Source organism: Triticum aestivum, chromosome 6D, assembly GCF_018294505.1.
Source record: "Triticum aestivum cultivar Chinese Spring chromosome 6D, IWGSC CS RefSeq v2.1, whole genome shotgun sequence".
NCBI lineage: Eukaryota > Viridiplantae > Streptophyta > Magnoliopsida > Poales > Poaceae > Triticum > Triticum aestivum.
The window spans coordinates 477,865,798-477,893,250 of record NC_057811.1 but is presented as its reverse complement, the minus strand read 5'-3'; the positions used below and the strand labels follow the sequence as shown (position 1 = coordinate 477,893,250).

The 27,453-nt window shown below is 45.6% G+C and overlaps 3 protein-coding genes and 1 pseudogene across 3 annotated transcripts; all 4 read right to left on the bottom strand.

The window, feature by feature from the left end:
• Nucleotides 1–9,971: 9,971 nt before the first annotated feature.
• On the bottom strand, nt 9,972–11,636 carry LOC123142146 (uncharacterized). Its single transcript, XM_044561157.1, has 3 exons — nt 11,420–11,636; nt 11,117–11,318; nt 9,972–10,415 (listed from the first exon to the last, which is right to left on the bottom strand). Exons 1-3 carry the CDS (start codon nt 11,461–11,463, stop codon nt 10,179–10,181), a joined length of 483 nt encoding a protein of 160 aa, XP_044417092.1. The 5' UTR covers nt 11,464–11,636; the 3' UTR covers nt 9,972–10,178.
• Nucleotides 11,637–12,357: 721 nt separating this feature from the next.
• Nucleotides 12,358–13,163, bottom strand: LOC123146109 (homeotic protein female sterile). The gene is made up of 2 exons (XM_044565690.1): nt 12,889–13,163; nt 12,358–12,793 (listed from the first exon to the last, which is right to left on the bottom strand). Exons 1-2 carry the CDS (start codon nt 13,099–13,101, stop codon nt 12,623–12,625), a joined length of 384 nt encoding a protein of 127 aa, XP_044421625.1. The 5' UTR covers nt 13,102–13,163; the 3' UTR covers nt 12,358–12,622.
• A 2,345-nt stretch (nt 13,164–15,508) lies between these two features.
• LOC123146108 (probable LRR receptor-like serine/threonine-protein kinase At3g47570) lies at nt 15,509–19,645 on the bottom strand. The gene is made up of 3 exons (XM_044565689.1): nt 19,373–19,645; nt 16,293–19,043; nt 15,509–16,208 (listed from the first exon to the last, which is right to left on the bottom strand). Exons 1-3 carry the CDS (start codon nt 19,518–19,520, stop codon nt 15,772–15,774), a joined length of 3,336 nt encoding a protein of 1,111 aa, XP_044421624.1. The 5' UTR covers nt 19,521–19,645; the 3' UTR covers nt 15,509–15,771.
• A 2,270-nt stretch (nt 19,646–21,915) lies between these two features.
• Nucleotides 21,916–27,126, bottom strand: LOC123146107 (disease resistance protein RGA5-like; annotated as a pseudogene).
• Between the last annotated feature and the right edge of the window lie 327 nt (nt 27,127–27,453).

Sequence of the window (27,453 nt, the reverse complement as noted above, 5' to 3'; positions counted from 1 at the left end):
ATGAAGAAGCGATGGCGGGCCCGGATTCCGACAAATGGCTAGAAGCCATGAAATCCGAGATAGGATCCATGTATGAAAACGAAGTATGGACTTTGACTGACTTGCCCGATGATCGGCGAGCCATAGAAAATAAATGGATCTTTAAGAAGTAGACGGACGCGGATGGTAATGTGACCATCTACAAAGCTCGACTTGTCGCTAAGGGTTATCGACAAGTTCAAGGGGTTGACTACGATGAGACATTCTCACCCGTAGCGAAGCTGAAGTCCGTCCGAATCATGTTAGCAATTGCCGCATACTATGATTATGAGATATGGCAGATGGACGTCAAAACGGCATTCATCAACGGCTTCCTTAAGGAAGAGTTGTATATGATGCAGCCGGAAGGTTTTGTCGATCCTAAGAATGCTAACAAAGTATGCAAGCTCCAGCGCTTAATCTATGGGCTGGTGCAAGCATCTCGGAGTTGGAACATTCGCTTTGATGAGATGATCAAAGCGTTTGGGTTTACATAGACTTATGGAGAAGCCTGTGTTTACAAGAATGTGAGTGGGAGCTCTGTAGCATTTCTCATATTATATGTGGATGACATACTATTGATGGGAAATGATATAGAATTCTTGGAAAGTATAAAGGCCTATTTGAATAAGTGTTTTTCAATGAAGGACCTTGGAGAAGCTGCTTATATCTTAGGCATCAAGATCTATAGAGATAGATCAGGACGCCTCATTGGTCTTTCACAGAGTACATACCTTGACAAGATATTGAAGAAGTTCAATATGGATCAGTCCAAGAAGGGGTTCTTGCCTGTATTGCAAGGTGTGCAGTTGAGCACGGCTCAATGCCCGACCACGGCAGAAGATAGAGAAAAGATGAGTGTCATCCCCTATGCCTCGGCCATAGGGTCTATTATGTATGCCATGCTGTGTACCAGACCTGATGTAAACCTTGCCGTGAGTTTGGTAGGAAGGTACCAAAGTAATCCCGACATGGAACACTGGACAGCGGTCAAGAATATCCTGAAGTACCTGAAGAGGACTAAGGATATGTTTCTCGTTTATGGAGGTGACGAAGAGCTCGTCGTAAAGGGTTACGTCGACGCTAGCTTCGACACAGATCTGGATGACTCGAAGTCACAAACCGGATACGTGTATATTTTGAATGGAGGAGCAGTAAGCTGGTGCAGTTGCAAGCAAAGCGTCGTGGCGGGATCTACATGTGAAGCGGAATACATGGCAGCCTCGGAGGCAGCACAGGAAGCAGTCTGGATGAAGGAGTTCATTACCGACCTAGGGGTGATTCCCAATGCGTCGGGCCCGATGACTCTCTTCTGTGACAACACTGGAGCTATTGCCCTTGCGAAGGAGCCCAGGCTTCACAGGAAGACCAGGCATATCAAGCGTCGCTTCAACTCCATTCGTGAAAGTGTTCAAAATGGAGACATAGATATTTGTAAAGTACATACGGACCTGAATGTAGCAGATCCGTTGACTAAACCTCTCCCTAGAGCAAAACATGATCAACACCAGGACGCAATGGGTGTTCGATTCATCACAATGTAACTAGATTATTGACTCTAGTGCAAGTGGGAGACTGTTGGAAATATGCCCTAGAGGCAATAATAAATGGTTATTATTATATTTCTTTGTTCATGGTAATTATCTATTATTCATGCTATAATTGTATTGTCCGGAAATCGTAATACATGTGTGAATACATAGACCACAACGTGTCCCTAGTAAGCCTCTAGTTGACTAGCTCGTTGATCAACAGATAGTCATGGTTTCCTGACTATGGACATTGGATGTCATTGATAACGGGATCACATCATTAGGAGAATGATGTGATGGACAAGACCCAATCCTAAGCATAGCATAAAAGATCGTGTAGTTTCGTTTGCTAGAGCTTTTCCAATGTCAAGTATCTTTTCCTTAGACCATGAGATCGTGCAACTCCCGGATACCGTAGGAGTGCTTTGGGTGTGCCAAACGTCACAACGTAACTGGGTGACTATAAAGGTGCACTACGGGTATCTCCGAAAGTGTCTGTTGGGTTGGCACGGATCGAGACTGGGATTTGTCACTCCGTGTGACGGAGAGGTATCTCTGGGCCCACTCGGTAATGCATCATCATAATGAGCTCAATGTGACTAAGGCGCTAGTCACAGGATCATGCATTACGGTACGAGTAAAGAGACTTGCCGGTAACGAGATTGAACAAGGTATTGGGATACCGACGATCGAATCTCGGGCAAGTAACATACCGATTGACAAAGGGAATTGCATACGGTATTGATTGAATCCTCGACACCGTGGTTCATCCGATGAGATCATCGTGGAACATGTGGGAGCCAACATGGGTATCCAGATCCCGCTGTTGGTTATTGACCGGAGAGGCGTCTCGGTCATGTCTGCATGTCTCCCGAACCCGTAGGGTCTACACACTTAAGGTTCGGTGACGCTAGGGTTGTAGAGATATGTGTATGCGGAAACCTGAAAGTTGTTCGGAGTCCCGGATGAGATCCCGGACGTCACGAGAGGTTCCGGAATGGTCCGGAGGTGAAGAATTATATATAGGAAGTCAAGTTTCGGCCACCGGGAAAGTTTCGGGGGTTACCGGTATTGTACCGGAACCATCGGAAGGGTCCCGGGGGTCCATCGGGTGGGGCCACCTATCCCGGAGGTCCCCATGGGCTGAAGTGGGAGGGTAACCAGCCCCTAGTGGGCTGGGGCCCCCCCCATGGGCCTCCCCCCTGCGCCTAGGGTTGGAAACCCTAGGGTGGGGGGGCGCCCCACTTGCCTTGGGGGGCAAGTTCCCCCCCCTTGGCCGCCGCCCCTTGCCCTAGATGGGTTGTGGCCGGCGCCCCCCTCCCAGGGGGCCTATATAAAGGGGGGGGAGGGAGGGCAGCAACATCTCAGCCTTGGGCGCCTCCCTCCTCCCCTGCAACACCTCTCTCTCTCGTATAAGCTCGGCGAAGCCCTGCCGACATCCCGCTGCATCCACCACCACGCCGTCGTGCTGCTGGATCTCCATCAACCTCTCCTTCCCCCTTGCTAGATCAAGAAGGAGGAGACGTCGCTGCACCGTACGTGTGTTGAACGCGGAGGTGCCGTCCGTTTGGCACTCGGTTATCGGTGATTTGAATCACGACGAGTACGACTCCGTCATCCACGTTCATTGGAACGCTTCCGCTCGCGATCTACAAGGGTATGTAGATGCACTCCTTTCCCCTCGTTGCTAGTATACTCCATAGATGCATCTTGGTGAGCGTAGGAAAATTTTAAATTATGCTACGATTCCCAACAAGAAACCCATAGCAGCCACGTAAAACATGCAACAACAATTAGAGGACGTCTAACTTGTTTTTGCAGGGTATGCTATGTGATGTGATATGGCGAAAAGGATGTGATGAATTATATTTGTGATGTATGAGATTGATCATGTTCTTGTAATAGGAATCACGACTTGCATGTCGATGAGTATGACAACCGGCAGGAGCCATAGGAGTTGTCTTAATTTATGACCTGCGAGTCAATGTAAACGTCATGTAATTACTTTACTTTATTGCTAACCATTAGCCATAGCAGTAGAAGTAATAGTTGGCGAGACAACTTCATGAAGACACGATGATGGAGATCATGGTGTCATGCCGGTGACGATGGTGATCATGCCGCGCCTCGAAGATGGAGATCAAAAGCGCAAGATGATATTGGCCATATCATGTCACTTTATGAATTGCATGTGATGTTTATCATGTTTGCATCTTATTTGCTTAGAATGACGGTAGCATAAATAAGATGATCCCTCACAAAATTTCAAGGAAGTGTTCCCCCTAACTGTGCACCGTTGCGAAGGATCGTTGTTTCGAAGCACCACGTGATGATCGGGTGTGATAGATTCTAACGTTAGCATACAACGGGTGTAAGCCAGATTTACACATGCGAAACACTTAGGTTGACTTGATGAGCCTAGCATGTACAGACATGGCCTCGGAACACAAGAGACCGAAAGGTCAAACATGAGTCGTATAGTAGATGCGATCAACATGAAGATGTTCATCGTTGATGACTAGTCCGTCTCACGTGATGATCGGACACGACCTAGTCGATTTGGATCATGTATCACTTAGATGAATAGAGGAATGTCTATCTAAGTGGGAGTTCATTAATAATTTGATTAGATGAACTTAATTATCATGAACTTAGTCTAAAGTTTATTTACAATCTATCCTGTAGATCCAATGGCCCACACCAATGTTGCCCTCAACTTCAACGCGTTCCTAGAGAAAACCAAGCTGAAAGACGATGGTAGCAACTATACGGATTGGGTCCGTAACTTGAGGATCATCCTCATAGCTGCCAAGAAAGCATATGTCCTTGAAGAACCGCTAGGTGAAGCACCCATTTTCCCAGCAACTCAAGACGTTATGAACGCCTGGCAGTCGCGTAGTGATGATTACTCCCTGGTTCAGTGCGGCATGCTTTACAGCTTAGAATCGGGGCTCCAAAAGCGTTTTGAGCAGCACAGAGCATATGAGATGTTCCAAGAGCTGAAAATGGTTTTCCAAGCTCATGCCCGAGTCGAGAGATATGAAGTCTCTGACAAGTTCTATAGTTGTAAGATGGAGGAAAACAGTTCTGTCAGCGAGCATATACTCAAAATGTCTGGGTTGCACAACCGCTTGTCTCAGCTGGGAGTTAATCTTCCAGATGACTCGGTCATTGACAGGATCCTCCAGTCGCTTCCACCTAGCTACAAGAGCTTTGTGATGAACTACAATATGCAAGGGATGTAGAAGTCCATTCCTGAGTTATATTCAATGCTGACATCAGCGGAGGTGGAAATCAAAAAGGAACATCAAGTATTGATGGTGAATAAGACCACTAGTTTCAAGAAAGGCAAGGGTAAGAAGAACTTCAAGAAGGACGACAAGGGAGTTGCCGCGCCCGGTAAGCCAGTTGCCGGGAAGAAGCCAAAGAATGGACCCAAGCATGAGACTGAGTGCTTTTATTGCAAGGGAAATGGTCACTGGAAGCGGAACTGCCCCAAGTACTTAGCGAGTAAGAAGGCCGGCAACACCAAAGGTATATATGATATACATGTTATTGATGTGTACCTTACCAGCACTCATAGTACCTCCTGGGTATTTGATACCGGTGCGGTTGCTCATATTTGTAACTCAAAACAGGAGCTGCGGAATAAGCGGAGACTGGCAAAGGACGAGGTGACGATGCGCGTCGGGAATGGTTCCAAGGTCGATGTGATCGCCGCCGGCACGCTGCCTCTACATCTATCTTCGGGATTAGTTTTAAACCTCAATAATTGTTATTTAGTACCAGCTTTGAGCATGAACATTGTATCAGGATCTCGTTTAATGCAAGATGGCTACTCATTTAAATCCGAGAATAATGGTTGTTCTATTTATATGAGAGATATGTTTTATGGTCATGCCCCGCTGGTCAATGGTTTATTTTTATTGAATCTCGAACGTGATGTTACACATATTCATAGTGTGAATGCCAAAAGATGTAAGGTTGATAATGATAGTCTCACATACTTGTGGCACTGCCGCCTTGGTCACATTGGTGTCAAACGCATGAAGAAACTCCATGTAGATGGACTTTTGGAGTCTCTTGATTATGAATCATTTGACACGTGCGAACCATGCCTGATGGGCAAAATGACCAAGACTCCGTTCTCCGAAACAATGGAGCGAGCAACCAACTTATTGGAAATCATACATACTGATGTGTGCGGTCCAATGAGCGTTGAGGCTCGCAGTGGTTATCGTTATGTTCTCACCCTCACTGATGACTTAAGTAGATATGGGTATGTCTACTTAATGAAACACAAGTCTGAGACCTTTAAAAAGTTCAAGGAATTTCAGAGTGAGGATGAGAATCAACGTGACATGAAAATAAAGTTCTTATGATTAGATCGTGGAGGGGAATATTTGAGTCACGAGTTTGGCACACACTTAAGGAAATGTGGAATTGTTTCACAACCCACGCCACCTGGAACACCTCAGCGTAATGGTGTGTCCGAATGTCGTAATCGCACTCTATTGGATATGGTGCAATCTATGATGTCTCTTACCGATCTACCGCTATCATTTTGGGGTTATGCTTTAGAGACTGCCGCATTCACTTTAAATAGGGCTCCGTCGAAATCCGTTGAGACGACACTGTATGAATTATGGTTTGTAAAGAAACCTAAGTTGTCGTTTCTGAAAGTTTGGGGATGTGATGCTTATGTCAAGAAACTTCAACCTGAAAAGCTCGAACCCAAGTCGGAAAAATGCATGCTCATAGGATACCCTAAGGAAACTATTGGGTATACCTTCTACCTCAGATCCGAAGGCAAGATCTTTGTTGCCAAGAATGGATCCTTTCTAGAAAAAGAGTTTCTCTCGAAAGAAGTAAGTGGGAGGAAAGTAGAACTTGATGAGGTACTACCTCTTGAACCGGAAAGTAGCGCAGCTCAGGAAGATGTTTCTGTGGAGCCTGCACCAACTAGAGAGGAAGTTAATGATGATGATCATGAAACTTCGGATCAAGGTGCTACTAAACTTCGTAGGTCCACAAGGACACGTTCCGCACCAGAGTGGTACGGCAACCCTGTCCTGGAGATCATGTTGTTAGACAACAGTGAACCTTCGAACTATGAAGAAGCGAGGGCGGGCCTGGATTCCAACAGATGGCTTGAAGCCATGAAATCCGAGATAGGATCCATGTATGAAAACGAAGTATGGACTTTGACATACTTGCCCGATGATCGGCAAGCCATAGAGAATAAATGGATCTTTAAGAAGAAGACTGACGCGGATGGTAATGTGACCATCTATAAGGCTCGGCTTGTCGCTAAGGGTTATCGACAAGTTCAAGGGGTTGACTACGATGAGACCTTCTCACCCGTAGCGAAGCTGAAGTCCGTCCGAATCATGTTAGCAACTGCCGCATTCTACGATTATGAGATATGGCAAATGGACGTCAAAACGGCATTCCTTAATGGTTTCCTTAAGGAAGAATTGTATATGATGCAGCCGGAAGGTTTTGTCGATCCTAAGAATGCTGACAAGGTATGCAAGCTCCAGCGCTCCATCTATGGGCTGGTGCAAGCATCTCGGAGTTGGAACATTTGCTTTGATGAAATGATCAAAGCGTTTGGGTTTATGCAGACTTATGGAGAAGCCTGTGTTTACAAGAAAGTGAGTGGGAGCTCTGTAGCATTTCTCATATTATATGTGGATGATATACTATTGATGGGAAATGATATAGAACTTTTGGAAAGCATAAAGGCCTATTTGAATAAGTGTTTTTCAATGAAGGACCTTGGAGAAGCTGCTTACATATTAGGCATCAAGATCTATAGAGATAGATCGAGACGCCTCATTGGTCTTTCACAAAGCACATACCTTGACAAGATATTGAAGAAGTTCAATATGCATCAGTCCAAGAAGGGGTTCTTGCCTGTATTATAAGGTGTGAGATTGAGCACGGCTCAATGCCCGACCTCGGCAGAAGATAGAGAAAAGATGAGTGTCATCCCCTATGCCTCAGCCATAGGGTCTATTATGTATGCCATGCTGTGTACCAGACCTGATGTGAACCTTGCCGTAAGTTTGGTAGGGAGGTACCAAAGTAATCCCGGCATGGAACACTGGACAGCGGTCAAGAATATCCTGAAGTACCTCAAAAGGACTAAGGATATGTTTCTCGTTTATGGAGGTGACGAAGAGCTCGTTGTAAAGGGTTACGTCGATGCTAGCTTCGACACAGATCTGGATGACTCCAAGTCACAAAACGGATACGCGTACATTTTGAATGGTGGGGCAGTCAGCTGGTGCAGTTGCAAGCAAAGCGTCGTGGCGGGATCTACATGTGAAGCGGAGTACATAGCTGCCTCGGAGTCAGCACAGGAAGCAGTATGGATGAAGGAGTTCATCACCGACCTAGGAGTAATTACCAATGCGTCGGGCCCGATGACTCTCTTCAGTGACAACACTGGAGCTATTGCCCTTGCCAAGGAGCCCAAGTTTCACAAGAAGACCAGGCATATCAAGCGCCGCTTCAACTCCATTCATGAATACATTCAAGATGGAGACATAGATATTCGTAAAGTGCATACGGATCTGAATGTCGCAGATCCGTTGACTAAACCTCTTCCACGAGCAAAACATGATCAACACCAGAACTCTATGGGTGTTCGATTCATCACAATGTAACTAGATTATTGACTCTAGTGCAAGTGGGAGACTGTTGGAAATATGCCCTAGAGGCAATAATAAAATAGTTATTATTATATTTCCTTGTTCATGATAATTGTCTATTGTTCATGCTATAATTGTATTAACCGAAACCGTAATACATTGGTGAATACATAGACCACAACATGTCCCTAGTGAGCCTCTAGTTGACTAGCTCGTTGATCAACAGATGGTTGTGGTTTCCTGACCATGGACATTGGATGTCGTTGATAACGGGATCACATCGTTAGGCGAATGATGTGATGGACAAGACCCAATCCTATGCATAGCACAAGATCGCGTAGTTCGTTTGCTAGAGCTTTTCTAATGTAAAGTATCGTTTCCTTAGACCATGAGATTGTGCAACTCCCGGATACCGTAGGAATGCTTTGGGTGTATGAAACATGACAACGTAACTGGATGACTATAAAGGTGCACTACAGGTATCTTCGAAAGTGTCTATTGGGTTGACACGAATCGAGACTGGGATTTGTCAATCCGTGTGACGGAGAGGTATCTCTGGGCCCACTAGGTAATGCATCATCATAATGAGCTCAGTGTGACTAATGAGTTAGCCACGGGATCATGCGTTATGGAACGAGTAAAGAGACTTGCTGGTAACGAGATTGAACAAGGTATAGGGATACCGACAATCGAATCTCGGGCAAGTAACATACCGATGGACAAAGGGAATTGTATACGGGATTGATTGAATCCCCGACATCGTGGTTCATTCTATGAGATCATCGTGGAACATGTGGGAGCCAACATGGGTATCCAGATCCCGTTGTTGGTTATTGGCCGGAGAGAGGTCTCGGTCATGTCTGCATGGTTCCCGAACCCGTAGGGTCTACACACTTAAGGTTCGGTGACGATAGAGTTGTCATGGGAAATAGTATGTGGTTACCGAAGATAGCTCGGAGTTCCGGATGAGATTCCGGACGTCGCGGGGAGTTCCGGAATGGTCCGGAGGTGAAGATCGGTATATTGAACGAAGGGTATTAGAGTCCGGAAGTGTTCCGGGGGTACCAGGCTATGGCCAGCATGACCGAAAGGTGTTTTGGGGGGCCCCGGCAAGTGTTGCAGGGCCTCATGGGCCAAGGGGATGGGGCAAACCAGCCCACTAAGGGGTTGTGCGCCCCCACACCCTTTCCCACGTTACTTGGGGAGGTGAGGCGCCTCCACCTGACTTGGGAGGCAAGCCTCCACCTGCTTGGCTTGGGGGGCAAGTCTCCCTAGGGTTTCCCTAGGGAGATCCAATCTGCCCTAGCCGCCGCCCCTAGGGGAAACCCTAGGGCGCCTCCCCGCTCTCCCCTTCCCCCTATATATAGTGAGGGGGTGGGAGGGCAGCCGCACCCTTCCCCTGGCGCAGCCCTTCCTCTCTCCAACTCATCCTCCTCTTCCATAGTGCTTGGTGAAGCCCTGCCGGAGAACCACGAGCTCCTCCACCACCACGCCGTCATGCTGTTGGAGTTCTCCCTCAACTTCTCCTCTCCCCTTGTTGGATCAAGAAGGAGGAGACGTCCGCAGGCTATACGTGTGTTGAACGCGGAGGCGCCGTCCGTTCGGCGCTTGATCGGATCTTCCGCGATTTGAAAATCGTTGCGAGTACGACTCCATTAACCGCGTTCTTGTAACGCTTCCGCTTAGCGATCTTTAAGGGTATGAAGATGCACTCCCTCTCTCTCGTTGCTAGCATATCCTAGATTGATCTTGGTGACACGTAGGAAAATTTTGAATTATTATTACGTTCCCCAACAATATTATCATGTAGACTCGCTCGCCATACAATGCACACTGAGACCAAAGATACACTCCATCAAAACCATGGGACACTTGATATCGGAAAACTTTCCCCCATTCTGAACATCGTGCACACAAGGGATTTATTCTCAATACTACTCAAGTCAGCACAAAGATACATGTAAAAGCTTCAAAGAAAATAAGGCAAGCTTCGGCATAGCATGACTCCGAACTCTGGATACGGGTGGTCCGATGAAGCCATTTGGATAGTCCCAATGTAGGGCTGGGCAAGCTGCATCCACATGGCGCTCGGTGGCACCATCTTCTTCATCAGCTCTTGGCAGATGGAGACACCGCCGGTGAGCATCCTAGGCATCGTCGTCGTGATCTTGCCCCCTGTGGTGTACAGAGCCGCCCCTTCATGGATCTAGAAGGAAAAAGAACAACGAAGCATGTATAACATACTGTTAGAATTGTGTCGAATATAGTGTACAAGGTAGGTTACAGTTGGACTTGTAGTTGTATTGTGTTTAAATAAGATATGGAGCCGTGTCCAAGTAGGACACTTGTATCCTAGGCCTCTCATATATAGCGGGGGTAGACACACGATGTAACCTATGCCAACATAATAGTACCGGAACACAGGGGAAGCCGCCGGCATGTACCGGCCTCCAGGGCGACCGGGTGCGGTATTGTAGCGGTGTCACGGGGAGGAGCGCCCATAGTCAGGCCCCGGGGATGTAGTCATATCGGTGAACCTCGTTAACAAATCTCGGTGTCGTGTTCGTGTGATTGCTTGGTTCTCGGATGATCGACGGTGGGCTCAGATTTATTGTAACACATACTAGTGGTTTTGTTACTTCTCATGCGACCGAGAAATGCTACTATTTCTAAGTCAACGCCAAGAACTGTTCGATCTAAGAAAACACTGAAATTTGAGCATGCTTGCAAACCAAACTAGCTTAGTTGATCAGATTTTTTTACCAGTGAAACCTGACCATCTGGATTCAAGTCCTAAACTTAACATGTGTGGTCACATTTTTTTAGATTTATTTCAAGAGTTAAGGTTTCATTCTTTCAGTAATGAATCAAGCGTCTACATGTGTTTCATAAAAAAAAGTGTCTTACTTTTGTGGTGAGGGCGGTGAGGTCCGGCGTGTATGAGCCACCGGATGGGGATCTCGCAGCCGTCGCAGCTTCCTCTGCGACCACGATCTCGTCCATCTGAGCTCCCACCTCGCCCTGCGCCGCCGCCCGGAGGCCGGCGTAGGGGAGCATGACGTGGCACCCCGCGCAGACCTGCATGAACACCTTCTGCCCGCGCTGTGCCCTGCTCCATCCACACATTAATTATCAGAAGGAAAAGGAAAAACTCTGTGATGTCCAGGTGCTAGTAGAAGCGACGAAGCGTCGTGTTTCTTGTGTGCTCACGCGTCCTGCGGCGCCCACGAGCAGGCCGCCGTCGGTGCAGCCATCGCCGTGGTTGGTGCCGGAGTACTACCACTATACTTTTGGTTCCGCCGGTGGTGGTAATTTCTGTGTGCGAGCAGGTGTCGTGTGGTCTGCTCGAGCTCGAGCTGTATATATACTGAGCTCGTGCTGCTTTATAAACTGTTATCTGCAAGCTCGATCCGATCCATCTAGATCTGCAGGGTTCATATACTAATCAGCGTGCAAGTCGCGTGCATGCATATATTAGCAACATCTCAGATCTCAGAAGAGTGGCGATGCATGCACGGATGTGCTCAGCATGGGAGGAGTATATAAAATCCTTCTCGGTCGTCGGTTGGGGAGTAGTTGTCGGTCTCGGAGGATGCATACATGCGTGCCACTGGCTATAGTTGCTACACGTAGTAGTCCTTCAAAGATTACGATCGAGTCACCCGATCAGGATGCATCCTTGCGTCCCTACCAAAAGGTCAAAGCATCTTTTTGCGTGCGTGCATGTGTTTCCATCCACTGTGAAAACCAGCTGTCCGAGTGAGATTAACCATGTTTTGACCTACAGTTGTTCAAGGGTTTCTGGTGCAGGTCGCGTTGTATGCAAAATGGGGGACTGAATGCGTCCGGTTTTTGAAAGTTCATGGTACAGCCTGTGTGGTTGTGAAATTGATGGCATCAGCCCATAAGTTTAGTGACGAAACATATGCTTTGCTCTTTTCTAAATTTCGATATCAGAAAGAGTGCTTTACTCGGGTGTGAATATTTGGAACGTGATGAGTCTAGGCGCACTTGCTAAAGCATTTTAATTTTTAAAAATAAACAATTTTCTAAAACTTTATGTAGCGAACTCTTGATGAGATGCCATCCCTTCCAAGAGCAAATACCCTCTGAAATTACATACAAATCTGACGAGTACTCTCTTATTATTATTTTTAACTTAGTACTCCCTTATTTATTGATACACGACGAAACTCCACGATACATTTAAAAAACATCGATGAAACATCATGTAACACTCTTGAACAAGACAAACATTGACAAAACCAGAAACCATAGCACGAATCTCCAAGTAATGATGAACAGTGGATACATGCACGCTATAGTACGCACGGTTGAAAACCATTTCTCCCAAACTTTTTCCATCAAGAACACTATCTGCCGCCAGAAGCACGGCTGGGCGCCCGGCGGCGATCAGAACTGGTAGACGTTCTTGTTCTTGGCCCAGGCGGCCCCGCCCTCCTCCTCCTCCGCCTTGCGCTCCCCGGCCTCCCTGCGCTCGGCCTCCTTGGCCTGCTCCGCGCTGATCAATCCGATCACCTTGTCCGGCCTCTTCTCCCCTGTCGCCTTCTGGTACCTCCAGTCCTGCACACACGTACAGGAAGCTAGCTAGTCAGTGAGTGTCGCAAACAAACCGTCAGAATCAGTAAGCTTAATTGTTTGCGCGATACGGTGCGTACGAGAACGCCCGCGGTGGTGAATGAGCCCATGTTGACGTACGCCGGCAGGTCCATGTCCACCCCCCTCCCGGCGGCGTGCTCCGTCTGGTTGTGATTGTGGTTGTGGCCGTGGCCGTGACCGTGACCGTGGTCGTGGCCATGCTGCTTCTCCTCCCCCTCCTTGTCCTCCTCCTTGTGGTGAGGCAGGTGCAGGGGGTTCCTCTCCTCTGCCATGGCTGAATGCTCTCCTTTTCTTCCTCTGATTAAGATTTCTGTTGCTAGCAAGCACGGTTGCTTGCACGGCCTGTGTGACTCAAGCGGGTTTTATATATAGTCGTGGAGTTTAGGTGAAGGATATCTGTTACCTACTCAAATTTATGAATGATAATTTAACTATATGGATAGTATGATTGTGTGGCCTACACGTGTGGATATACGTTGCCATCTGAATGATGAAGGGTTTGTTTTCCGTCCCTCGCCGTAGATATCTGCTACATATCGCCGACGATGGTGACGTCGCGCCCTCTCCAGACTCCAGCCCAGCCTAATGTGGAAGTGTTTGCCTGGCCGTCGACGAGCCAGCAAAGCGCCGGTGAACTACAGCTAATGATGTATTGTATTCTATTCTACGGAGTACTGACTGTACAGCACGAGTGGCGGTGTGCTGGATTGAGTGTGCACACCAGTGGCCAAATTCACTGTTTTGAACATTTTTGAAAACTTTAGCGTGATCTGTTCCTGATTTAATTTTTTTTTTGCGATCTGACCCTTTTCCTACCGCCATCATCCTTGACGGTAGGGTAACACTGCCTACCGCCAAGGGCTATGGCGGTAGGACTTGACTGCTTCGTCACGGTCGACCAACGTTGAAAATACCCTACCGCCAACGTCAAACGACCGTGACGGCACAGTCAAGTCCTACCGCCATAGCCCGCGGCGGTAGGCAGTGTTACCCTACCGCCAAGAATGATGGCGGTAGGAAAAGGGTCAGATCATGATTTTTTTTTTCGAATAAGGGTCAGATCAGGCTAAAGTTTTTAAAAAGGGTCAAAACAGTGAATTCGGCCCACACCAGTAGGCCTGGCATTTATGTGCCGGGACGAGGACCCATGCACAATTGAAGAATAGGCCTCGCATTTCTTTTTGAAAAGGAGGATATACCCCGGCTTCTGCATCTGGACGATGCAGGTAGCCAATTCGTTAATTATTCTTAAAGACCTTACAAAGTAATACATCAGTGTGTCTGAAGCCACCATCTTGGCAACATACATGCCGCTACTCCTATCCTCTTGATGAAGGGGTGCCAAATGTCCGAGCCTAATATCAAACAGACATCACACCAAATCCTAACATCTAAAGCCGGATGCCCCAACCAAGCCACAATGTCGGAAGTAGGTCACACACCGGTTTGGCGCATTCTCATAGGCCGCCGCCACCTCCAACCGCTTATCCATCTCCAGAGCGGGTACTGACGCACCAACCTTGTCAGGACTGTCGTCGATGCCACCATGGCGTCAGACAACACCACCATCATGTGCGTGTCCATCCACACGCACGCATCGCCTCGGGGGCCAACGGCTGGAGATGCTCTTATCCCCAGGCCAGCACAAGCGCACATCCCTCGCCTCCCCCTTCCCCTCCAGCAATGGCCGCACCCGCCGGGGTGTATTTAGCCTGCGGTCGCCAGTTCGTCTGCGGGCTTAATCTGGTCCGTAAGTGCGCGCGGGATTCTTGTCCATCCCTCTTTATCTGTTAAAATCCGCCAGTTGATTCCTCGAAATCTAGAGGCAGTAACTCTGTAGAGTCTAGAATACTTTGATTGTGCAAATGCATGATTCCTGAGATTAATCCGTGGTATACGTAAAAATTGGCTGCCTGAATCGGGCAGCCTCTAGTTGAATGTGAGCGCCTGCCGGATCTTCCCATTAGAACACACAGAAATACTAGTAGTATTTTGTTGTGGGAGAAGGGGAATGATACTAAGAATGAATGAAATTGGATCTTGCCATGAAGAATGGTAAAATAGGATAGACCTTATATATTGAATGGGAGGCTAGTAGGAGTTGAAGTCTAGAGCCAGAATAAACATCATGGCTTTGTTGGTTTATGTTTCAATAAGGGTGCTTTGTTGGTTTCTGGTCTTTGTGTTTGATTTTGATCATCATACTATTTTAGAGCCGGAGGAGGAAGAAAAGAGGGTCAAAACTTTAGAGGGCAAAAGGCGAACTACATTTTATAGGATGCGTACATAGCATATACTTGATGTCTCAGTAGCAGTTATTATTATTATTATTATTATATTCAGTAATGTTCACTTCCTTTTTCTCAATCGCGTTGTTATTTCCTCGCTGCCTACTTAACACTGTCTCTCTGTTCCCTTCCCAAAAAGCAGGGGAAATAGTTGCATTTTTAAAGGACAGCAGATAGAAGACACTGGAGACAAGTATTGCCTGTGACATTCTGCTGTAATGACCACCTGGAGTATGGTGAGTACCGGATATCCTTTCTCCATCTAAAAGAGTTTCCTTTTTTCTCTTCTAATAGAACAGAATCAACCATCATATAGTGACCACTTACACTCCTGGGAACAAAATACAGATTTGTCCGGTCATGTTATTAGTGCATATATCATGCAGTTATACCTGTCTTTTAGACGGAAGGGAATTCAGTAATATCTGTATTTAGCACAGTCAGTAGCCAATACAAATGATATTACCAGTTCACAATGTAGGCATCCCCATATACAAACCATATTAAGTGTTGCAGGCAGAGTGACAGACAGGCTGCAAACGGTAGATCAACAAGCTATGAGAACATGGCCAGCCAGAAACTAACATATCAAAACCATAGGAGTGCAATATATAACTACTACAAAGCCATTAAGAGTGAGTGCGTGATGCCAGTTCAAGGGGCTGCCCTGGATGTTTCGGCAAAATGCCTTGCGGTAAATGCAGCTGTAACAACCCTCTCATTTTGTCTTGCTTTAACATAGCCATCTCTTATCCTGTGAATCGCAGCAGCAGCATCTCTGATGCACATTCTCTCTGTCGGTGCATGCTTGCTACATGATAGCGCAACCTTCATGACAGAGAATATGGCATGTTCCATTGTGTTGCTTCCATCCTGCAAACTATTAGCATTGGCTTCTTCAGTGGACAGTAGGACTGGATCAGCAATCTGCATTAGCATCCCTGTAAATGCATTCTGGGCATGTTTCTGCAGGGTCAACCCGTCTTTAAACATGTCATGAGTAGGTGCCATGCCTGTAAACAACTCGAGGATGACAGTTCCGAAGCTGTACACATCTCCACATGAAGAAACTTGACCACCTTCGCCATATTCTACATTGCATAGATAAGAATTAGTGATTTTGCATACAAAATTAATGTTGTGCGGTATGTAAATTTAGAGAAATGTTTAGCTACCTGGAGCGACATATCCAACTGTTCCCCTTATTCCAACTGAGCTCTTTGAATTGATCAGCTGCTCAACTGTTGATTCAGGAAGAATCTTTGCAAGGCCGAAATCCCCAACATGAGCAACTAAATCCTCATTGAGAAGAATGTTGCTTGGCTTCAAGTCACAATGAATTATTGGTGGTTCACAGTTGTTGTGCAAATAATCTAGTGCATCAGCAATATCAACTGCAATATTTAGTCTCTGCAACAATGTCAAGCCTTGGAGTTGATGTGATACATGTACACCCATGTGTAACCACCTATCTAGGCTCCCATTAGGCATGAACTCGAAAACAATGGCTTTGAAATCATTTTGGTTCGAGTCAGAGCTTGAGCAACATGTTATGAGACTGATCAAATTACGATGGCGGATCTTACTAAGTGCCTCACACTCAGCTAGAAAGCTTCTTGAAGAGCCGGACTGTTGAAGATCAAAAACCTTCACAGCTACTGTGGTCATCATATTATTTAGCAGCAAACAACACTTATACACCGACCCATACCTTCCTCTGCCAAGCAAATTGTCTACTGCGAATCCACTTGTTCCTTGAACCAATTCAGCATAAGTTACTCTGGGATAATTGTCATCCATCAACTGGAATCCTTCTGTGGTTGTAGATCGTGCTTTTGATTTCTTTCTCATTGTGAAGTAAACAAGTATCAAACTCAAAGCGAGAATTATGCCAGGAATTGAGGTAACTAGAATGATAGTCAAATGACGTTTGCTCAAGCCATGTCCCGCGGATTCTGGTTGGCATGGGGGCAAATGTAACTCTGATATACCACCACAAAGCCCCAAATTCCCACCAAACAAAAACTCAGATGCATTACTGAACACTCCCCGTGATGGAACTTTGCCATCCAGATGGTTGAAGGACAGGTCTAACTGGTACAATGATACCATGTTTTCCAAACTTTCTGGGATATGACCAGACAAGTTGTTGTGTGCTAGGTATAACACTTCAAGGCCACCCATTAGACCTAAATCTTGAGGAATCACACCTGAAAGTGTGTTCTTTGTAAGATTTAGCATCATCAGACCTCGCATTTTGCTGATAGATGAGGGAATGCTACTACCAAAGGAGTTGTCGTCCAACCCGAGTTCTGTCAAGCTTTGGCAATTGCTGAGTGCATCAGGTAGGGGCCCTGACAAGTTGTTCTGTGATAAGTGTAGGACTGCAAGATTTGTCAAGCTGCCTACTTCAGGTGGAAGAGGACCAACAAAGTAATTGCCCGACAAATCCAGGGCCTCCGACAGTGACGATAGGTTGAAGATCTCTTTAGGCAATGGACCTGTGAACTTATTGTTTGAAAAGGTTGCTACAGTTACCTCTTGTAGGCTCCCGAGGCTTGCTGGAAGAGGCCCCTCAAACGTGTTGTTATGTGTGTACATACCTAGTACTTGTGTCAAGTTCCCAAGGGAGGATGGCATGATCCCTGTTAGTAGGTTATTTTCCAAGCCTAGGTATTGTAGTGAATTTAACCTTCCCATGGTATCAGGCAAGGCACCAGTAAATCGATTATTAGATAGTTGCAATTCATTTAGCCCAACAAGATTGCCTATGCCAAATGGTACCTTTCCAGAAATCCCATTGTAACCAATATATAATACTTGGAGTTGTGCTGATAGGTTGGCAACTGAGCTAGGCAGCACACCACCTAGCATGTTCAATTGTAGGTTGAATATACGGAGGCGTGTGCAGTTTGTCAACAACGTCATAAACTCCCAGTCCTGCATAGTAGTCGCCATGAACTGATTTCTTCCAAGGCTGAGGGTGTCTGGGCAGAGCATTCCAATCTCTGAAGGCAATTTTCCGGTGAAGTTGTTGATGGTGACATCTAGTTTAGATATCTCAGTTGAATTGACAAGAGAAGCTGGAAGGTTTCCTGTAAAGTGGTTAGCACCGAGGAGTAGGTGCTCAAGATTTGGGAGGTGATCCCCAAAGTCTGAGGGTAGTTTACCGCCCAAATCATTTGCTGCCACGCTGAACGTTGTTAGAGAAGAAAGGTTGAAGAGGGCTGTAGGGATGGTGCCTGAGAGGTGATTTTCTCCTAGGTCTATCCAGAAAAGGCTATGGAGCCTGCCAAAGCCCTCAGGGATGGGACCCTCGAGTTTGTTTGTGTGGAAAAAGATAATTTGCAATGCTGAGAGATTGGTAAGTGATGATGGGATGATTCCAGTGAAGTTGTTTGCAGCCAGGCCTATGACCTTGAGACTTGACAAGTCTCCGAGCCAAGCAGGAATTTCTCCAGTCAAACGGTTTGAGCGAAAGTTGATTCTTTCAAGTCTGGTGCAATTCTTTAATCCAGCGTTTATATCACCATGAAGTGAGTTATTGGATAAAACAAGTTTTCGTAGGCGAGACAGATGACCAATTGCGGAAGGTATTTCACCTTGCAAATTGTTCTTGCTGAGGTCTAGAATTCTCAAGAAGGAGAGGTTCCCAATGGAAGGTGTGATTGTGCCACCAAGGCCCTCCGAAGAGAGGTTAAGCACTATGACCCTGTGCTTGTGCTTAAGGCTGCAACCGACGCCTGGCCACTGGCAGTAGTCAGTCATTGTGTTCCATGCAGCTAGGACACCATGCTGATTTCTTAGGCTTGCCTTGAATGCCAGCAAGGAATCCACATCAGTCCTATTGCTGAATGCTCTCAGTGATGCTGCTTGGAGTACATATGGCAACAGAAGCAACAGAAGAACAGGAAACATTGAAGGTGCTGGGAATCAGAGGAAAATTGTAAGCTTTAAGTATTCCATATGCTACACCCAAAACCAATAAACATATCCTGATCAATTTATTTATTATGGCTATCCTCTACTGGTATCATTTAATATATGTTCAACTCCATTGTTTTTTTCTCTCTACCTTCTTCCATTATTTTTCTGAATTCATCTTTTCAGAACCTCAATCCAATTTTGGTGTTTGTGGGTTCTATAAGATCCAAAAAAATTGATGTCCGCAAATACAAGGTTCAACAACCCTCCCAAAAAGTGGCAACATTGAATCTCGTCTAGAGAAATGTGAAGCAAGGTATGTATGACGCACCTTTCGATTTGCTGCTTCTGATTTCTGAGGAGAAGCCCGTATTCCTGCCTGCGCTGTTGCCTGGTATGTAGCTCCTACCTTCGGTAATTATCTTGTATGCACTATAAACGAGAGGAGTCAGGAAGGCCAAGCATTTTGTATGCTCCATAATATCTACGGGATAATACCCTTTCTGTGTATAAGTCAGGAAGTGCTAGTATCTTGTTTTCTCTTTCCTTGCTTTTGGCATTCTACAATTATTACGGACCAAATAGTCTTTTAGAAAACGATGCCACCATTTTCTTCTCTACCTAGTTGTTTTCTCCTTAATGTATCGAGAATGACAGCAAGTATAGACTGGGTAAAAGATCAATGAAATTAATTCAGAATATTTCTAGAAAAAAAAGAAGTTAAGCTGAAGCGTGCCATCTGATTGGACTGTGTTGTCACGCTAACTTTGAAATGAGGTCATCATTTTTCACTGGTTCTCCTGAAATACAGCCTCTCTCCGCATCGAAGAATTGCCACAATCTGAATTAGCGAACAGATTAATCTCTTTTGTCTTGATCGGGATTTTAGTTTCGTCGGATTGTGCCGTCTAGCTTGTATGCATGCCTGCGTTGCGAAAATTACGTTTCTTAAAGGAGAGGGAACCTGGTACTACCTCACATTTCGTTTCTTAACCAAATATCGTCGAGGCTCCTCCCTCCATTGGTTTCATATGTCGCCACTGATGTACCAGCCTTCGGTACATAAAATGAGAGGAGTCAGGAAGGCCAACCATTTTTATGCTCGATAATATCTACGGGATAATACCCAATTTTTTGCGGGAAATACGGGATAATACCCGTGCAGTCTATAAGTCTGGAAGTGCTATCTTGTTTTCTCTTACTTCTTTTTGGAATTTTACAATTATTATGGATTGACTAGTCTTTTAGAAAATGATGCCCTATTGTCTTCTCTAGCTGTTCGTCGCCTCATTAGTGTACCAGACAATGACAGCAAGTATAGACACCCGCCTTGACTGGGTAAAAGACTAAGTCAAATTCAGAAATTTCTAGAAAAAAAAAAAAGCTTAAGAGTTCCAGTTGATTGGGCTGTGTTGTCATGCTGGCTTCGAAATGAGTTTATCATTTTCGCTGGTTGTCCTGAAATGTAGCCTCTCTTCACACCGAAGAGTTACGGCGATCGTCCAGTCTATTGACGAACAGATTAATCTCTCCACCCTTGATTGGACATTCGGTCTCGTTGGATTGGATCGTCTAGTTTGTATGTATTCGCTGCTGGTGCTTCTGCATGTATGTATTCGCTGCTGGTGCTTCTGCTTCTGCAGAATGCCTGGGAGCTGGCACACACTCAAATGGGTGCTTCCAGACAAGTAGCTGATGTTGTTGTGGCATTCCAGTTGATGGTAGTAGCTGATGGTGTTCCTGTAATCTGGTTATTGCTTGTGTCTATCTGAACTTGTAGTCGTCAGTGCTAATGTGTTTTTGCTCAGTAGCAGGTGTTTCAAGTGCGGGCACATAGCAGCGGGTTTCCTATTAGTGCATCGAACTCGCTCTCTCTTTCTTGTCTCCTTACTGTCACGCCCCGAATGCAGCGTAGTTGGGAGAAGCGTCGAGCTCATCCCAAGGCCAGACGTGCAGAAGCAGAACAACGTAAGCTGAAGCAAACGGTCGAAGCTGAACCAGCGCAACTGCAGGACAATATTCAGACTGAAGCTACTACTGCCGAAACTGAACCAGCGCAAGTGCAGAGCAACGTTCAGACTGAAGCTGCTATCGATGATCTGGCTGGTGGGCCCCGCAAGTCAGCTCGACCCCCAGCCCCGCCCATGAAGTACTCCAAAGATGACTGGGTCCTATGTTGCAATGGGGATGATTTTGGCATCCGATGGAACATTTTTTGGGACCTGAGTGCTGGATCTCTCTGTAATCGCATTGCTGGATTGAATCAAACCACTTGAGCGAGAGAAAATCGAAGATTCCTGTTTCTGCTGCTAGTAGGATCATAACACTTACGTTCTGTATGAACTGAATATTTCCTGTGGTTTCGGAAAGGGGGCAAGCCCGGTTCAGGGGGGAAAGCGACTGCGCTGTGAAAATTACACAAGCGGGTTCTGCAAAGAAGTGGTGGCCCAGTGCAACAATTGCTTGTTATAATTTATTCGTTTCCTTCTAAAAAGAAAAAAAAATCCGTTTCGAGAACTCATCGCCAAATGGGAAAAGAGTGCTAGCCCAGTGCTCAAGGAAAAGAGAACCTGGTACCACCTCCCATTTTGACAGGGAATATTTTTAGTTTTGCAGTTTCATCAGGGGACATTTTCAGTTTTGCACGTTTAAACCTCAAATGATTTTCTAGTTCATTACACATCCCGGTTCAAGAGAACACAAACCGTGGTGCTCTACATATTAATATCTTGGACAAATTTGGTCTTACAAGAACTTCATCATTTTCAAATACCTGAACAAGAGAAATATCCTTTTTCTTTGAAACTGGGGGTCACCCGTTTCCATTATTTCTGTTAACGGAGACAATATCATACATGCAGAAAACACAGAAAAAATAAATCAGAAGCCTCCACTAATCCCAGGAAAAACCCACTGAAATGTTGTCGGGTCGACAAACATCCTATGAGGCGAAAAAACCTGGCGAGACTCTGACAGAGTAGCAAATGTGCCCAGACTTCAAGGTAATATACTACATCTGACGCAGCAGGCCAAGAAAATGAATGAAAATGGCAAAATGACAAGATACAACAGCTAGTTAGCTGCTCCAGCTCCATCATCCCCTCCATCCAGCCCCATCGCAAAGAGATAATTGAAAGCAGAGTTTCGTTGCCTGTTTCATCAGCTGCGCCACTCCGGCTCTCATCATCCCCTGCAGAGCCGTGGATTGCAAATCCTATATTAGCAAAAACAATCTCTAAATGATTCATCAACTTATGGTGATGAAAGTAAGGCTTGCCAATTTCCATATAAATTGCTATCTAGGATAACCATGCCAATTTTTTCTTAACCCTGCCAATGTATAAAGCATTCCGTTGTGTTGTTGTTAACATATGCCACAATTTGCAGTTATTCATGAATGGCAAATCTAGTAGATGTTGTACCTTATTCATGAATGGCAGGTCATAGGTTGCTGCTAAGAAAGAAAACTGGAGGAAAGTTTTACGGAAGAAACCACCGGATGCTGAAGCCTAGCACTCACTTAAATTGAAACGTTGGATGGTTGGGATGGGTCGCAATTGACCTCTCCAAGGCAGCCTTTAGTTCCTTCTTCCAGTAATGACATCGGATGAATTTCAGGTTGCGGAGGTGTTCGATGCCGAAATCAAAGTCATCGCTTGTCAGAAGCATGAGAAAACATAGCACAAGCTTTTCCAGCCTTGGCATGCATCCAGCTTCAAAGATCAACCCCATCACACAGTTCCGTTCACCAATTGTAAAATTAATCAAGGAAGGAAATCCAAGGCTTTGACTGATTTTAAGCAGCCCTTCAGTTTTTGCACCCGTCACGCAACCCTCTGCACCCAGGGAGAGAATGCGGAGTGCAGGTAGGCCTCCCAGGATCACCATGTCCTCGTGCAGAACTATGGACACATTGAGGCATAATTTCTGCATGTTGATGAGTGACTTCATCGATCTTGGAATCCTCCAGGGTACAAAATTGTCCATGATGACAAGTTCCCGGAAGCCACGTAGTGCAGAGAACCATGATTCATCTAAGGAATCATCTATATTGTAGCCATCATATATCTCATCTGCATCATTGACATTGCAGCCATCGACCTCATACCTCTCAAGGTCGGGGTCCAACTTATAATTGCCCGAGACACAAACACAATAAAGGTTTGCGTTGCCTAACTTGCAAATGGAAAACAACATCTGTATAATCTTCTCTTCACGCACAGAATAGTTACCGCAAAGTTCTATTGCCAACTTCCTCAGGTTTGATAGGTTACCAAGTTGACGACAAAAATTAACTGAGTGATTGAAGACATTAATACCTTCCAGCACTTGCAGTGCTTGCATGCCTCCAATTTCATCCGGCAGTATAATATAGTAACAAACAACAAGATGGGTCAATTTCTTAAGCTGACAAATGGTCGATGGAATTTCAAGTCTTGAACTGGCTCCAACTATTTCAAGTGTCTCTAAGGACTGTAGCTTGGCAATTTCATCAGGGAATTTTTTCAGTTTTGCACCTTTAAACCTCAGGTGCTTCAGGTGGAACAAATTGTCTATGCCCACAACATGATGATTTTCTAGTTCATTACACATTTCAAAGCTCAAAGCACGCAAGTTCTTAAACTTCTTCCAAGCAGGGATATTGATAGAACGCCCAAAAACGGCAAGTGACCAGGCATTACATAAATCAAGATCATTTGGAATTTCACTGCCACTCTGTAGAGACAATCGACGGGCCTTGTTTTCTCGATCATGATTTACACCGGATACACCAAGCAAAGTAACAAAGTTCTCTTCCTTAGACTTAGATATGACAAAATCAAGAATTATGTCGTGTACTCGACAATTTGTCACTTCAGCACACAAGTCATCGAGCTCCCCTGGTTGGATTAGGCTCCTATTGATGAGCTCATTAAAACACCTCTCTCCTAGTTCATATAGGGTATGCCCATCCTCCTCAGGAGTGAATCCCTCTGCAATCCATCTCATTATTAAATCTTCCTTATCAATCTTAAAATCTTCCGGGAAAACATTCAGATATAATAGGCAAGACTTCAGGCAAGGACTGAGATCAAAGTAACTAAATGATATTATCCTCATCATTCTTTCAACACCAGGATTGCTTCCAAGTCCACGGCCAATAGAATTTTTCACATTCACCTATTGATTTTCCGGTGTGTTAGCCAGTAAACCTGATATAGTAATAATTGCCAAAGGCAAACCACTACATTTGTGTAATATTATATCAGAAACTCGTTTCAGGTGTGCTGAACATTGCTTTTCGAAACCAAATATTCTCTGCAGAAACAACTTTTCTGAGTATACAGTGCTGAGAGGCCTTAAGTTATAAACACGACCTCCCTATGAGAAGCAACATGATTTGGCTACTTCATTTAGACGTGTTGTCGTGATTATTTTGCTGCCACAACTACTTCTGGAAAAAACAGACTTAACAATATCCCATGAAGGTATATCCCACACATCATCTACCACGATGAAATACCTGCCACATGATTTTTGGAAGTTATTAGTATGCTATAGCATCATAAAAAGTGAAATAGGGAGCCAAAGAAAGGATACCACCTTCCAAACTACTCCCTCCGTTCACAAATATAAGATGTTTTGGATATATTAATACGGACTATGTACGGAACAAACACACTAAAACGCGTCTATATACATTCAGTTTAGAAAAAAGTTAAAAGAACTTACATTTGTGAACAAATACTATATTATGCTTTGCCACCCAAAAATGTCAAAAAAATTAGGAAAAAATGTCATGCAGCTCAACCCCACTACCAAGTTGTAGTGGGAGCACAGCTGGAGATGCTCCTAACAAAAGAAATGCAGGAAAAATTGAGAGGTTGGTTTGTACAGTATGTCGGTCAAAGTGGCATACCTCTTATCTTTGAGGAAATTGTAGATGGTCTCAACCAGATATTAATTGTGCTTCCTCTGGCAAGGTTTTGTTATAACCCACTTGGATGAGAATGGCCCTGAGAAGCGTCACCATATTAGGATTTCGGGAGACTGACACAAAAGCCCGATACCTGAAACGACTTCCATATTTATCATAAACATGACGAGCGAGGGTCGTCTTGCCCAACCCTCCGACTCCCACGATAGAGACCACCTTCAATGGCTGCTTGAGCTCCTCCCCCACATTCAATAGCTTGAGTAGCTCCGTGGCTGGTTCATCAAAGCCCACAAGCTCAGATAAATCCCTGTTTAAAGAGCAGACTCGAGGGTCTACGGTTACATTGGTTGCCTTGGAGATGTTGTCATTGATTTTGTACCTTGCACGCCGCTCAGCCACCTCCTTGACTTGGGTCTCGAGGCTCCTGATCTCTTTGCCTATTCGATGGCGTGTCTTGGTCTCTGTCAGCAGGTTCATGGACCTGTTTATAAAGCCCTTGACACCTTTGGGCTTGGCAGATTTATCATCCACACGAAGCATGAAGTCGTCGATGCTGTTGTGAATGTCATAGGACAGCTCGCGCACCTCCTTCATCCAGCACTTGGCTTGCTCGTCGGGCTCCTCCACCTGGGACATCTTCAAGAGGAAGGCGTGCATTGCCTCTAGCTCGGCCCGAAGAAACATGATCTTGCCACGCACCCCCTTTGACCAGCTTGTACTCCTCACTGAGTAGAGTGGCTAGCTTCCCCAAAACGGGTCTCAGTGCCCCCGTGGCTACGCTTACCAGAACCTGCTCCATGATCACTGGGGCTCCAGGCTCGATAAACTTCCTTAGGCGATGTTGTTGTATTTCAGACAGAAGCGAGGGACGGCTGAAAAAAGGAAGTTCACTAAAGTTGTCAACCCATGCTGCAGCTAGTAGCGCCGAAATGGCATCACCTCTGACTCTGAGCACTCTCTTCTTACTTTGATGTTTTTTACTGACGAACTGAAGGGAGGTCGGATGTGGATAGTAGGAACTCCGAACTCTTAACATTCCCCTAGCAGTGTCGCCAATTTTTACCTCGTCTGAAAATCGGAGCAGGAGAGGGAAACACAAAGTGCTTGGAACAAACTGCAACAAGTTTCCACAAGAAACTAATCAAAGGCAGCTAAACTGGAAATCTGGAGTGTGGTTCAAATTTAGATCTGATAATTAAAATAGGATGCAGGTGATGAGAGAATACTCTTACGTTGATTCGGGTTCTGCGTGCTTCAAGTAATTTGCCAGGATTTCTACAGCATCTGGATTACCCCAGATACTTGAATGGCTCTATCCCTGGCCTGCAGGTTCATGAGGTTCATCAACTGATCACATCCTAAAGTATATACCAAAATTGGTCAAACTGATAATTTGCCTAATTGCAGCAACTCCAAACCTACATATATAATCGTGAAGTACATGATGGTCATTACCTGGAGAAGCTTCGAGCAAGCCCTGCTGCGCGGTGACTGCTAGTTTCAGGCCCTCCCCGCAGTTTCTGAAGGAATGAAAGTAAGGCTGGACCGCTGGAGAGAAGACTTCCGTTAGAGATGAAACATCTAGATCTAAACCGAGCGGAGCATTTGAAAATAATTTAGTTGACTCTACCAAGCGAGCTAATTGGATGAGTAATCAATTTGCAAATTACAAAGGCATCAAGGCTTGACAGATTATTCCCCACGCAGCTAGTAGAAAATAATAAAAGGAGGGCAAAAACTAAATCCACACCCGCGTGAAGGAGGACGCAATTTAAGAATGCAGATCACATCACAATTCACAAGCTCATAGCAAAAAATTATTGGCTGAGACGCTGAAGCAGAATCAACTTCTCCTTCCAAATCCGCCTCTGGATCCCAAGCTAGAGGATTCAGAATGAAACCTCACCGGAGAGAGGCCACGAAGCTGCCGGAAAGATCTGAGCCGCGCGCTGGAGCTCGAAGGCGATCGGCCGACGCTTACGAACTACTGATCTGGTCCCTCAGCCCGGTCGCCTCAGCTTCTCTGTAAGTTTCCTACGATTCCTTGTGGCGATGAACAACAAGCCGGTAGCCGCTGACCTTGCCCGTCGCCGAACTCTCCCCTCTCTGACTCCCTAGCTGGTTTCTGGCTGTGCAGAGTTTTTAATACGGATGACCGAGTGAGTGGTGCCGACGGCGTGGGAGAGCCAGAAAGAAAGAGGAGCCCAAAACGTATCCGCCGAGGTCAATTTATCAAGAACTCAGCAGTGTGATGTGGCTGTCGAGTATGCTGATAATTGAACTCGGCAGTGGCGCCCAACTTGGCAAATATCATATCTACGAAGAGTACCACTACCACTTTGAAGTGCAAACTGGTTATTCACATCTCGGCTCCGAAAGCATGCATAACAATCTTTACTACACCATCTTTTTTTCCAGGAAAAACTTCCAATCTATTCGTCTTCAATCATGATAGTACAACGAACACTAGAAATAATAAAAATTACATCAAGATC

Excerpts from the sequence above, each read along its gene's own strand:
- LOC123142146 (XM_044561157.1), bottom strand. The coding sequence starts at position 11,463 with ATGGCTGCACCGACGGCGGCCTGCTCGTGGGCGCCGCAGGACGC. Across the intron at positions 11,319-11,419 it reads TCGTGGGCGCCGCAGGACGC|GGCACAGCGCGGGCAGAAGG; the intron begins GTGAGCACACAA and ends TGGATGGAGCAG. Across the intron at positions 10,416-11,116 it reads TCACCGCCCTCACCACAAAA|ATCCATGAAGGGGCGGCTCT; the intron begins GTAAGACACTTT and ends TTTTCCTTCTAG.
- LOC123146109 (XM_044565690.1), bottom strand. The coding sequence starts at position 13,101 with ATGGCAGAGGAGAGGAACCCCCTGCACCTGCCTCACCACAAGGAGGAG. Across the intron at positions 12,794-12,888 it reads TCACCACCGCGGGCGTTCTC|GACTGGAGGTACCAGAAGGC; the intron begins GTACGCACCGTA and ends ACGTGTGTGCAG.
- LOC123146108 (XM_044565689.1), bottom strand. The coding sequence starts at position 19,520 with ATGGAGCATACAAAATGCTTGGCCTTCCTGACTCCTCTCGTTTATAGT. Across the intron at positions 19,044-19,372 it reads CAGAAGCAGCAAATCGAAAG|CACCTTCAATGTTTCCTGTT; the intron begins GTGCGTCATACA and ends TCTGATTCCCAG. Across the intron at positions 16,209-16,292 it reads AGTTGGATATGTCGCTCCAG|AATATGGCGAAGGTGGTCAA; the intron begins GTAGCTAAACAT and ends TATGCAATGTAG.